Raw genomic sequence first — 14,472 nt, 5'->3', positions numbered from 1 at the left:
AAGAGATGCCTATTGGCCATAGTCTTGAAAAGACCAATGCTATAGGAAGGAGGAAAACAGTCAGCAGGAAAAGAGTTCCACAAGCTTACAATTTTTTGGAAAGAAGCTACTGGAATAGGAAACTGAAATGAGGTATCAAAACAGCAAATTGAAAGGAGGGAGAGAGACATCATAACAGATTGAACTTACTAGTACAGCATATCAACAAAACATAACAGTTGTTTATTGGTTACAATGGTAAGCTTATTGGTAATAAACCTAGAACCCCATCATCCAACGTAGACCCCTACTACCATGTCTCCTTCTCCAACATCAGAGGTCTACGTTCCAACCTTCCAGAGGTTGAAACCCAATTACAGGAGACAAAATCGGCCATATTCTTCCTAAGTGAAACTGGCATAGGGCTGACTACTTCCCTAGATGAGTTCATAATTAAAGGATACTCTAACTTAACAGCTAAATCTGACCCCCAAGATCGCCATGGGCATGGAATATGTGCCTACATTAATGACAGCTTTCCGTGTGGTAGGGATATCTCAAGAGAAGATCCCAATTTACTTTATATGTGCTTCCGGGTTGCACTTGCTTACACGACTGCATTTATATTTGCCCTCTATCGTCCCCACAATAGCGGAATTACTATCTTTAAGAGTATATTTGAGAAAATTGACCACATCCTGTCTGCTCATCCTTCAGCTAACATTCACATTTGTGGTGACTTCAATGTCCACAATGTGGAATGGCTGACCCACTCAAACAAGACGGATGATGAGAGGAGGTTCTGTCATGATTTCGTCATAGCTCATGATCTCATTCAACGAACTCACCCGTGTGCCCAATACTACTGGTCAGTATGCAAGCCTTCTAGACCTTTTTCTCACAACTTCCCCTCAGTTATGTTCATGTTCCATTCTATCTCTGGGATCTTCCGACCACTCAGTTGTATCAGTTAAGATAAAAATGAAATGTAAGAAGTCTTCAGATGTACCCCTCCACCGTACTGTATATTGATACTCTATGGCTGACTGGGATAGCCTCCGTACATTCATATCTGATCTACCTCTGCATTCCATGTTTAAAAAGGATGTGTCCACTATAGTATCAGACCTGACCGAATGGTTAATTGTAGGCATAGACCGATTCATACCATCCAAAAAATTCCAACAAAACCTAACAGCCAGCTATGGTTCTCCTCAGAATGTGCTGTTGCCATTGCGCACAGAAATCACTTTTTCCATAGCTACCAACGTAATAGATGTACTGAGACTAAAGCAACTTTCAGGACTGCCAGCAACCATTGTAAAACAGTAATAAAAATGCAACTCAGTTTGTTAAATCCAAAGTAGCTGAGCAGCAGCTTAGTTCCCACCAGTTTTGGCAAATAGCAAACAGGATCCTGAACAAAAGCGTGAGTTCTATCCTAACCATCATCAAAGGTCATCTCGTCAGCATCAGACAAGGCTAGATTATTTGCCAAGAACTTTGCAACTAATTCTACCCTATGCGACGAAGGCCATCAACTCCCCGTATTTCCTCCTATAACAGATAACACGCTATGCAACATACAAATATCTGTGCATGAGGTCGCCAAGCTAATCAGGAACTTTGATTACAGTAAAGCAACTGGCCCTGACAGCATTCCAATTATAGTGTTAAAAAAGCTTCAACTATAACTTGCCCCCATACTTACAAAACTGTTTAAGCGTTGCCTTAAGGAGAAGTGCTTTCCAACACCCTGGAAAACCTCATCAGTATACCCTGTATTCAAGAATTCAGGTGAAAAGTCATCTCTCTCTCAGTACAGACCAATAAGTCTCCTGTGTGTCATGAGAAAGTTGCTGGAATCCATATTAAATAGAGAAATAGTCAACCACCTCAGCAGAAATAGCCTTTTTAGTGACATGCAATATGGTTTTCTATTGCCAGATCAACAGCAGATGTACTAACGGTTATATCTCATAGGATTAGTGAATCTCTCGACAAAGGCTTCCTTTCCAGGGCAATTGCTCTTGACATATCAAAGGCCTTCGATAAGGTATGGCATAAAGGCCTACTTCACAAGATTTCCAGCTACGGTATAACTGGAAATGTTTTCTCAATTATTGAATCATTTCTCTCTGATAGGCTCATAAAAGTAGTGGTTGATGGGCAGAAATCACAGGCCCACAGTATTAATGCTGGAGTCCCTCAGGGGTCCATCCTGGGCCCAACTCTCTTCCTGATCTACATCAATGATCTCCCAAGACACATACTTAATCATTCGTTGACATCTATGGCAACACATCAAAGGCCGTAAATGACAAAGTTCTTTCTGATTCTCTCTCCTCTGGTCTTGAGCGCGTGGTACAGTGGGGGAAGAGGTGGCTGATTACTTTTAATGAATCTAAAACCAAGCTTTTATCTTTACATCATCAATGCTCTGATCCCCATCTGGTATCAATTGAAATGGATGGCTCTCGTTTTGGGGAGGCTCCATGTTTTGACAAGCTTCTGGGATTGACCTTTACTCCTGATCTGAAATGGAATACGTACATCAAGTCTGTTGCCAAGGTCGCTGGAAAAATGGTAGGATCCTTCTACCGCTCCAAAAGATATTTCACTGCTGATGCAATTCTCTATCTATATAAAAGCCAAGTACATCCAAGGATGGAGTACTGCTACCACATTTGGGCAGGAGCTGCTAAAAAAAGTATATTCTGCCTTGACAGAGTACAAAATAGACTTCATAGCTTAGTGGGGGATGCCCTATTCTCTTCCCTGCAACCTCTCTCCCACAGAAGAGACGTTGTGAACCTGTCTTTGTTTTATCGCTATTTCCATAGCAAGTGCTCATCTGAGCTCCAATTTCTGGTCCCCCCCCTCGCCAATCTTTCACAAAAAACACCCGTCTAGCTGAAACCACTGTCAATAACTTTCCCCATTTTTTATCTGTGCCTAAATCAAAACGTAGATTCCATGAAAAAAGCTTCTTTCTTAGAAGTGCACGCCTGTGGAATTCTCTTTCATTTGCCTGTTTCCCACCTAACTACAACTTGGATGCCTTCAAGTCTAACATAAACAAATTCCTGATAAACTGCCCCCTTAAGTAAGACACTTTATCAAATCTCCATTACTAATGATTACTACGATATTATCCCATTGATTACTGTACACACATTAACCATTATCCCCGAGTGGCTTCCGGGCCTTGATAAGTGGTGATGTAAAAAAAAAAAAATGTGCTACAAAATATTTACAGTGAAAAGAAAAATGACTTGTAACACTACAGATTAACCATTGTTTGCTTCCCCCCCCCCCAACCTTTGATGCAATAGGGAGTTACTGACTTAGAAGACCAAGCCCAATTCTGACACATGAAACTCAATGTTGTGATTTAGCATAGACCCAGAATTTATTTGCTTCAGTTTTAAAGAGAAAAGTACTTACCTCCCCTGATGTTATGTCGAACACATGAACCTCTCCGCATGTGTTGCCAGCAGCTACATAGCGACCATCAGAACTGACTTCAAGTAAATGGATTGAATCTGTATTTCCTACATACAAAAATTGAATATATTTAATAATAATATGAGAAAACATGTTTTAATTTTATTAGCATGCACACGGCAGCGTCATTATTTAAGTAGGTTTGATTGAATACTATAGTTTGATTTTCTTGGTTATTTTCTCAACGCAGCAAGAACTTTTCCTTTAGTCGATAGATTGTATCAGGTGGCTTTAAGTGTTCTTGTTTCAATCATTACTCAAACGCTTTCAATCTCTTGATCGTCATCAGACGTAGGTATTTTTTGAAAGAGGTTTTGTTCGTTTGATTATATATATATAATTTTTTTTAGTGGTCTAGTAAGGGAAGAATAGACAGTAATTATTAACACTTTTGTCCATTCATAACTGACGGAACAGTAACTATCCTGTGTATAGTGTTCAGTTTGAATTTCAACATAGACTCCAGAGTTCAAAAAGATGCTTCTGACAGAAGTCAGAGATTACATACATTAGACAAGTTATGAAAATAACAACTAAAATAAGAATAGTTATCCAAATACTATTAGGTATTCAGTAAAAAAAACAAAAAACAAAAACATTTAAGACACGTTACCTTTGGCCGGGTTTATACAAGTCACTTCGTTTTGTTCAAAATTATGAATCTGTAAAGTGCCAACATTTGTGGCTAGAATAAATTTAAAGCAATCAGGGGTGAAGACCATTTGATGTGCTGGAGGAAGTGTACTGGAGATCTTCAGGCGTTCAACTGTTGGTTTTTCAGAGAGGTTCTGGTTTGAAGGCTGAAAACAGAATAAAAGAAAATTCCAGTTTATTTAAAAAATAAAAGGTGATGTGTGTATATGGGAGCATAGGTAGTGTGATGCATGCAGATATGTATGATGTAATCGGCTAAATCATATTAAGATCCTGTTTGACTGATTGCATTCAATTGCAATTGTAATACCATTAGAAATAGTATGAATAACTTTTCCAAAGTTATAGGTAAAATAACAGCATACTTACATTTCAGTGTCTGATGTTTTATGCAGTGTCAAGTTTTAGATCTTGCTGGATGGAAGATGTTATTTAATCCAGAAAGTAAGAGGTTTTGACTTTGAAAAATCTACAACAGGTTATTCCGTGTTGAATCATCCAGGGCTTGACACCCATATGTATAGATCTGGCTGATGTTTGCACTGTAGATAGACAATATTGCAACTAAGAAATCCTGAAAATTTGAGCAAATAACTCCAAGCAGTTTCTGATTTAGAGTATTTTTCGTTTTTGGCGTTAGTGATGTCATTTCTTTGAATATTTTTTCTGATTGAAAGATCGTATGGTCCTGAAAATTCAACCAGGTAAGTTTTTTGACCCAAGGAATCCAAAATTGAGCCAATTTATTACGTCTAAAAAAAAATATATGAAAAAAGTAATGCATCACCATGCCAGCTACACAATTTTTTTTTATTAGATTTTGCAGCACATGTGGAAAAGTCCAAAATCCCTTATAAGGCTTCATTTTTGGATTCCTTGGGTCAAAAAACTTACCTGGGTGAATTCTCAAGACCATAAATCTTTCAATCAGAAACTATTCAAAGAAATGAAATCACAAAATTGTTGCCCAGGCGTCGCATCATACGACTTGAGCCAAAACAAAAAATGCTTTAAATCGGAAACTGCTTGGAGTTATGTACTCAAATTTTTAGGATTTCTTAGTTTCTATGCTGTCTATCTGCAGTGCTAATTATCTGTGAATATGGGTTTCAAACTCCCATATTTCTGGATGATTTGACACAGAATAACCACAAAATAAATTTATGTTATGCCAGTACAAAACTCTTATTGATGTGTACGTCTTAATTCTTGCTTATTGCATGTTTTTTATGCACACTGCATGATATGCTATTTTAAATATACATGTGCGTAAAACATAGTTGCTGTTGCTAGCCTTTCTCTACTCTAGCACTATTTTCACAGCATGTGCTCGACTGAACTTCAATCTATGAACTCCTTCCTGTAAAATATTCACAACAAAATTTCATCTAACTACAACCACTATCAATAAATTCCTTTTGTCTCTCTTAACTAAAACTAAATAAAACTTCCGTGAGCAAAGTTTCGAAAGAAGTTTTATTTAGAACTGCTCGTCTATGGAACACAATATCATGGGGCTGATTCACAGCTGGCTACAACATTGTCGTTTTCAAGTCCAATGCGAACAAATTCTTGCTAAACAACCATCTTAAATACTCAAATTCTGCCCAATCACCACCATCTTTACCAATCATCATGGTTGCTATTCGTCCACCTGACACTCTTTCAACCCTTATCCTTGAGTGGTCTTTGTACCTTGACAAGGAGTGACATCTTAATAAAAAAAAAAATTCTACTTACCAAATCAATGCAATAAATCCTTGATTGATCAGCTGTAGAATAAGCCAAAAACTTTGCATCGTTCGAAATTGTCGAACAGACAATGGATTTGTGATTTTTGCTTTCAAGTTGAATTTGTTTTGTAGGATGAGAATCAAGTCGAAGAATTTGTTCATCACTTCCTAAGAAAAGAAAAAGAATAAAATAAAGAAACAAACAACTCTCTTTTATGGCAGTTACATATTGCATGTATATTTATTTATGTATGCTTTTTTTTTTTGGAACGAGATTGCAGAATCAAACTTATAAAATGGATTCCTTTTTCACATGGCCACCCCTTTTTAAGGTAAAAATAAAAGTGCATTTCTTTTAATTCTCTTTTCTACATACATTTTTTTTTTTGACATTTGAACCAAATTAAAAATGGCTTCTTTTTACATGCTCAAAGATCCAAATGACTTCTATTTTTATTATATATAATTGAATATAAAATATATATTTATTTTTGAACAGAATTAAAAATGAACCAAAAGGACTTCTCATTATATAAAAAGATAGGAGGGGGGGATTTACAATATTTTTGACTCATAATGGGAGTATGGTCCCTCACAGTTGAGAGATTCTATTTATAAACGCTGCTGCAAGGAACTGACAAACCAAATTAATACATGTTCCGCTACCAACCAATCAGAAACCAGAATTGCTCCATAAAAATTAAACCTTTTTAGCAACCTTGTATATGTTTTTTTCGTATCAACACGGGAAGAATCTTTTGCTCTCTGGCCACAAAATTATAAAATCCGGAACCTATACAGAACAGCTGTCTTACTGAGAATTCGTCATCTCCAGGACTTGTATAGAATAACTAACCTATTGGAAACTGTTCTGAAACTAAACATGGCTTCCAACAAGAATTACCTAATATAGGGTGACCTGCAAAAAATGCGTCCCAGTTAATCGTTAATAAAATTCACACTTCTGTCTGCAATACGATATCTGATACAAAATAAACTTCAGTCCATGTCTGACTTACTCATGAAGCTTTGGTGATCCAACAATCCAAAAGGCATTTTTGCATCTGAAGTCATTGATATGAGCGAGACAACTTATAACACAGTTGCTGACTCCGTCATTTAAATAATGGATCATGTATGCATATTGATAACTCATGTGCCAAGTTAATGTTGCGTCAGCATTTAGGACATGGAAATGAGCGTGACGTCATAGAATGAAATGCATATATATGCATATACATGCATTAGGATCGAAGAAAAAGAAAGCGGAGAAAAAAAAAAGAAAAGACGTGTGGTGATTTGGAAAGTACACTTGACCAGCATGCAAGTCTGCACCTCCTATCCTTTCCAAAGCAAGCCGGCCTATCTATGGGTCCGAGAAAGCATTACTGCAACACAACAGCTGATTCTAGCTGAAAACAAAGGATTGCTACTTGAGAGGAAAGGAAAAGACAGAGAGAACATATTGTGGCATTTTTGGCGACATGTACATGAAAATGAACGAATTGAATAATTTTTTCTTTCACCTACAAAGTTTGTGCCAAAGTTTCATTTTTTATGAGTCTCTAAATACAATATTTGGTTCATTTTAAAAGTAATAATAGATTCTGTAGAATCCATCTGATTAAGAAATTTGTTATTTTTTTCAGAAGCGAATTTGAGATGCTGAAAATAATGCAACGTTGAGGAATCATGTTTTTATAAAAAAAAAAAATTGGCTTTCAACATCAAACATTAAAAAAAAAAACTACGATAACTTTTTATGTAACAAAGCTTATAACATTAATAACAAAACAATGTGGTCTTTAACAAAAAAAAAAAAGTGGCTTTCTTTTCTTTTTTTATGTTTACTTTCTTCTTCTAGGAAAGAAGCTTCATTCATTGAATTTGTGTTTAAATTTAGGCACAGATGGGGTGGGGGGGGAATTGTTGATAGTCGTAGCTAGACAAATGTTTTTTGGGTACTGGTACAGTTTAATCAAGACATTATAAAATGAAAATATCGAAAAAAAAAAAAAAAGGTTATATTGTACGCATCCGTTTTGAACTGAAGATCTCCGGAAAAAAATTTCATTTAATTTGATCGAGTAGTTTTTTTTTACAGTGGAAAAACACGTTTTTATGAGAGCGCGTTGAAGGCAGTCATCTTGGATTTTTTGTAAATTTTTGTTTGAATTTCAGAAACACCACGGGGAGATAACTCCAGTTAAAGTGCCCACACTCTCTCCCCATCTTTAATAATTTTCTTCCTAAAAATCGAACCCTTTGCTCAGTATCATAACTAATTGTTTTTTCGCTGTAAAAAACAAAAAAAACCACTTGATGAAATTAAGTGAAATTTTTTTTCGGAGAACTTCATTCCATAACGGATATGTATAATTTAAACTTTCTTCGATATTTTCATTTTTTAATGTCTGGATTAAACTGTACAAGTACCGTTTTTTGTGACAGTTTGGCAGGGGGATAACAGATTAAAGCTCAGACAAGCACTTGCCATGAAAATAATGATAGAGCAGAGACAGGCTCGCAATGTTTCTTCTGTACAGGGAGGAGAAAAGGGTATCATCTGCTAGATTTTAAAGCCGGTTTGGAACTCTGTCAAGGCTGGATAGAGTGCTTCGAGTAGCTCCTGACTTAAAAAAATAATAATTTTGATGTAGACATAAGAAACGGACGAAAAAAATATAAAAATATAATTTGGTCTCAAGTCCCAATCTCAACAATAATATAGCCAACTGTTGTTTTTATGGTTACTTTTACTTAAAGAGCACTAACTGATTTAAATTAAAAGTAGGGATGAAGGGGTTGGGGTTATGGTGCTTACCAAGTCTTTCACCAGAACTACTTCCGAGTTTCCACACTTCCAAATGAGTCGGATACTGTAAGAGAAGGACATTTGCATCCTTGGCAGTATGTACAAGTTGTTTCTAAAAAGAAAAAAAAATGAACCAATAAATTTAGTTCTTTAATAAAACCGACATGAAAGCACATTTGAGAAAATCAGATTCTTATAATTATAGATGGACAGAAATGACCTAGAACTTTTTGCCATCTTTCCTGAACATTAACCTAATTTAAAAATATTAAACACTTTTTTTTTTTTTTACAAGGAGGTCACCACTTATCAAGGCCCGGAAGCCACTCAGGGATAAGGCTTATTGCATGTACAGTACGTTGTACGTTAGTGTTGAGATTTCATAAAATGTCTACTTAAGGGGGCGGTTCATCAGGAATTTGTTTACGCTGGATTTAAAGACATCCAAGTTGTAGTCAGTTGGGAAACAGGCAGACGGAACAGAGTTCCACTGGCGTGCTGTTCTAAGAAAGAAGCTGTGTTCATAGAATCTACGTTTTGATTTAGGCACAGATAGAGAGTGGGGAAAATTTTTGACAGTGGCTTCAGCTAGACGGGTGTTTTTCGTAAAGGATTGGCGAGGGGGGACCAGAGATTGGAGCTCAGACGAGCACTTGCCATGGAAATAACGGTAAAACAAAGACAGGCTCGCAACGTCTCTTCTGGTGCTTGTGCAGCATAAGTCCATTTCAAATAAATGCAATGTAGGTAAAAACGCTACATGTCATATCAAAATTAGTTAAAGTTCTAAAAATTACAAAAACTGATAGTGTGGAAAAATAATTATAAATAAAAATAAAATTTATCAAATTATAGGTTTAGTGTAATTGTTAATAGAGAGTTATTAAAATGCAGGGGAGCTAACTGTAGTCCACGATTTTGACAAAATATTACAATACACGATTTCAAAATAGAAAATTGTGGATCGCTAATATCTATATTTTTGTAAAAAACAGCTGATCTTCTAATTGATCATTTTTCATAATTTTTTTAACTTTTATTAATTTCAACATGACACATAAATACGTAATAGTGCTCTTACCTAAAATGTATTTTTTTTTTAAATTGGATTATACTGCATAAGCACCTTAAATAGTGACAATGATTATAGAACATGAAATGTAAAATTAAATAGGTAACGCTAACACATTAGAAAGAAAAACAATGTACAAACCAGCAGCAGAAGGAACAAAGAGTAAAACAGTGAAAGAAAAGAAACAAGTGAAAAAGACTAGTATAGGACATTGAACATGTATAATATGCCATTATCATTGCTGATTTTGTGTTCTTTGAAAGGAGCGTGATCGACCTGAGGGAGCGATTTGCCCTCATTGGGGAGCCGGGTATGCTAAGATAGCTTTAATAGATCCCGGGTAATGGCAGATATCCCAAAGACTTAAAATAAGGGATATATATTTTATTTCATTGTCAAAATATATATATTTGCTTTATTGTTTGAAAATCAGAGATATATTTTGTTATTCGAAATTGACACCAGGAAATGTTAGAACAATAACGCTGACATTGTCTGGCCTGACGAGTCAGTGCCAGGGGTTCTGAATGACGAGTTTTGACCCCTGAAGTCATGGGAATTAAATGTTGATTTTGATCTCAGATTGCAGACTGGCGGCATGGCTAAATTGCACACCCGGAGTCTGGGGTTTTCCGCAAATGCGTGGCGTGATCTGAATTTATGAAATTAGTCAGTTTCCAGCCAGAGAATGTGTGCAAAACTCGAAGTAACAATACCGCTCCCTGAAGACGTGACCGACACACCCCTCCTCCGACCCGTCTGAGTGCTATAAGAGAGATTTGAGACTGTTAAAAACTTACTACGAGCTGAACTATATATTTGTAAAAAAGTCTGTAATATATTTTGTGAAATTAGAATAGAATTCAAGCGTCTGTTGTCTTTCTTGTCTGCGTGAATTTTGTTGTTCGTTTTCAGCATACCAGGATTCAATGTGACGCCTCTAGAAGTACCAGATGAAACGAGTCTAGTTTTCGAAGATCAGGGGTTCTTACGTAACTTCATAAGAGAGGGTGTTACATGAAGCCAACAACCTTGCTATATTTGTAGGGTTCAGGTACTTCACACAGCCACTAACTGCTCTTACTCAGTGGATATATAAAAAAAAAACGTTTTTTTTTATTTGTATACTAATTTTTTTCATTTTGCATTTTCATGAAGTTCTGAAAAGAACAAAACACGGCAAGCAGTAAAGTTTTCTGTTTTGTTTCTTTTTTTTTAATTATTATTTTATATCTCAATATATATATATATATATATATATATATATATTCCGGGTTAATATTTTCCATAAGTGAAGCAACCAATGAATTTTTACCAAGGTTCATACAAGAGTGCTTAATACCGAAGTAGAGTAAGATATACTTTTTATTTGTTTTACATAATTATTTATATGTTGCTACACATTCATGAGCATGTTTCGGTCAGCAAGTTACAAGTAACTAGAGACGTCCTCAGGTGATGCTGCTTATACGAAAGTAGAGTCCGTAACACTATTTCTGTAAAGGCAAAATCACCCGAAGCGGTGTCTAGTTACTTATAACTAGCATAGATGCTCATGAATGTGTAGCGACATATTAATGCTTATGTAAAACAAATAAAAAGTATATATATATATACATATAAATATATATATATATATATATATATATATTTGATATGAAATATATGCATGAAATGAGGGTGAAACTCGAGTCTTAGACTTCCGGTTCGTTGGCTGGCATGGCTCTTGTGTGCTGCGACATTCTTTGGGCTGTGGAAATAATTATATATAATCTCTCACATTCTGAAAATTCTATAACAAAAATGGCTTGTTAGGTTAGCTGTGCTGGATGGCGTCGTCCTTTCGAGTTCAAAATCCCTACTTGTGAGACATCGACTTGGGGTTTAGCTGGTTGGATGTCCACGTCCCTTGTCACGATGAAGTAGGTCTATTTCACAGCTTGATTTTGTCGCGATTTCCTTGATCTGTGTTGGTTAATAGAATTTCTTGTGTGCAGGGCGTTTGCTCAGTTGCTAGAGTGCTTGCCTCACATGTAGGAGGCTCGGGTTTCAAATCCCGGGTGCAAATATGTCCAACTGATGAACCCAAATGAGGGCGAAACTCAAGTTTTAGACTTCCGGTTTGTTACTGGCATGGCTCTTGTGTGCTGAGGCGTTCTTTGGGCTGTGGAAATAATTATATATAATCTCTCTCACATTCTGAAAATATATATATATATATATATATATATATATATATATAGTGATTAGTGGCATTCTAATGACCAAAGGAAAAGATCGGTTCGCAATCATAAATTTTATCTATGATTTTTTGCAGTGAATATTTATTATATTTTCTTTGCTGTTTTACATGCATTTCATTGCCTGCTTGTCAGAGACGATCAAACATCAGTAAAATCTGACACAGTGATCCAAAATAAAATAAGTGCTTAAGAAAGAAGAGTCAAAAAAATGAAAAACTAACTTTAAGAATATTAATATATTACGTCACTTACATGTGGCAGTCCACTAATTTTATTGAACCGTGTAGGAGAATTGATCACTGTGAGGTTTGTGTCAGTACCTGAAAGACAAATGAAAAAAGTATTTTAAAAAATACAAAACTAATATATATATATATATATATATATATATAATGTTTTGTATTTTAAAAAATACAAAACTAATATATATATATATATATATATATATATATATATGAGCAAACAGTTAATAAAATATGTTAAAAAACACTTTGAAATGAGTTAAAAACATATTTAATCTGAAAAGGAAACACTAGATGAATGGATAGTCCTGTTTGCTCATATTATAAGCTCTATGTCCTATTTGGTTTTATCGAGCTTTTACATCTGGCTGAGATAATTTTATAAATATTAATTCTTTAATATTTATAATATACTTTAATTTTACCATCTTGGATTATTTTGGTAAATTTAATTGTAATTTTTATTTTATATACATATATATATATATATATATATATATATATATATATATATATATATATATATATAGGCAGCATTTTCTCATTTAGACAAATATTATTGAATTGCACGGAGTTATTCTGTTTTACAATTTTCCTTTTTATCTTCTCCAATCTCCGAATAGTCCTTTTTGTGAGAAGAACACAAAAAGGACTATTCGGAGATTGGAGAAGATAAAAAGGAAAATTGTAAAACAGAATAACTCCGTGCTATTCAATAATATATATATATATATATAGATATATATATATATATATATATATATATTGCATTAATAAAAGGAGATTCTGCATAGCTTATTTCACATTGGTTATGTTTTAATCTGCTTTAGTTTGTGTCTATCCATTACACTTTGATATTCTATTGCTTTCTATAAATTACTTTTATATACACACTAGACAATGCTTCCAACAAACTACATTAACCTTTTATTTTTAAATGTTTTTTTTTACAGCAACAAAATTTGTATCTTCACATTCAAGTACTACCAACTTTTATATATAAAGCATTTATGTGTATTTATTTGTCTAAGCACAAATATTAATGCACGATCTTTAAACAAAACGGATAGCATATTTGGAACTAGAAACTTCCTGTTGACATTTTAGCACGGTTTAAAATGATTAAAATTTCATTTTTTTTATGTATTATAAAAACGTATTTTGTATAACATGTTCTAAAAAGAAAAAAATTGTATGAAAATTATTAGATCAAATCAAATCCAAAAAATATCAAAGTGCAGCAAGCCATATAAATGATGATGGACAATAGTTGTACGATATAACTCATTAATTTAACCAAATGTTTTTGTACTACATGGTGTTTTTTTTTAATGCAATTGACCGAATCTATGTTGAATAACCAATCAAAATGCTTGAATTAAAAAAAAAAAAAAATGGAACCAGTGCATACCAAAAATATCTTGATCTCTACTATTTTATAAAAGGAACTCGAAAAGGGCTGGGCCGATTTTTATGGAATTTCACACAAAGGTACTTTATGTGCCTGGCAGTGTTCTTAGATAGGTTTGGTATTGGAATGTTTTCAATAAGTATTGATAATCAATAATAGATATAATTCAATGAAAGAAGGAACAGGCGATTTTGACTAAAGTTAACACCTTACAGTCTAATTTCACAAGTGCATTTCAGAAGTTTTATCACTACACAAGTCAAATGGCTTGGCATATAAAATCAACAGTAGATTCTTTGATATGACGGAGGCAGTTTGAAATGAATGTTTCTGCTTAAAGTACAATTGCTCCATTATACTTAACTTTTTCATTTTAAACGTAAATGCAAGCCATAACCACCACTCAAGCAGTAAGGCCAGACATAAAATCAACAGTAGGTTCTTGGGCACGTTCAAAATGAATGTTTCTGCTTAGAGCACTATTGAAGCATAATACTTAACTTTGGGATTTGGAACTTTAATTCGAGCCATTAATATCTAATGGCTCGAATTAAAGTTTAAAATAAAATAATTTTATAAAATCAAAGTAAGTTCTATACTATGCAATATAGACTACAATGTATTGTGTACCAATACATTGTATTGTGTTGCCTGCTCTAGTTTAGGACCGCGATGGGTCCTAAACTAGAGCAGGCAATCAACTGATTTGATTGAAAAATGAGCAATTTTATCGGTTCCGATGACAATAAAAATATGAGTGTGAAACATGCATTGATCATCGTTCAATTCCGGGCAACGTCAAGTCTCCCTGCTAGT

General features: G+C 34.5%; 1 protein-coding gene across 1 annotated transcript in view; it reads right to left on the bottom strand.

The window, feature by feature from the left end:
* LOC145277716 (U3 small nucleolar RNA-associated protein 4 homolog) overlaps positions 1-14,472 on the bottom strand; it is an 80,394-nt gene that overhangs the window by 19,637 nt on the left and 46,285 nt on the right. The window contains exons 10-14 of the mRNA XM_080129415.1: positions 12,256-12,323; positions 8,698-8,800; positions 5,881-6,041; positions 4,100-4,286; positions 3,427-3,533 (exon numbers count right to left, since the gene is read on the bottom strand). Coding sequence (XP_079985541.1) covers positions 3,427-3,533; positions 4,100-4,286; positions 5,881-6,041; positions 8,698-8,800; positions 12,256-12,323 — 626 coding nt within the window. The remainder of the gene's footprint in view (positions 1-3,426; positions 3,534-4,099; positions 4,287-5,880; positions 6,042-8,697; positions 8,801-12,255; positions 12,324-14,472) is intronic.

This window comes from Euprymna scolopes, chromosome 6 (genome assembly GCF_053919585.1).
Source record: "Euprymna scolopes isolate OS-2025 chromosome 6, ASM5391958v1, whole genome shotgun sequence".
Lineage (NCBI taxonomy): Eukaryota > Metazoa > Mollusca > Cephalopoda > Sepiida > Sepiolidae > Euprymna > Euprymna scolopes.
The sequence above is the reverse complement of the archived record's forward strand: the minus strand, read 5'-3'. Positions and strand labels throughout refer to the sequence as shown.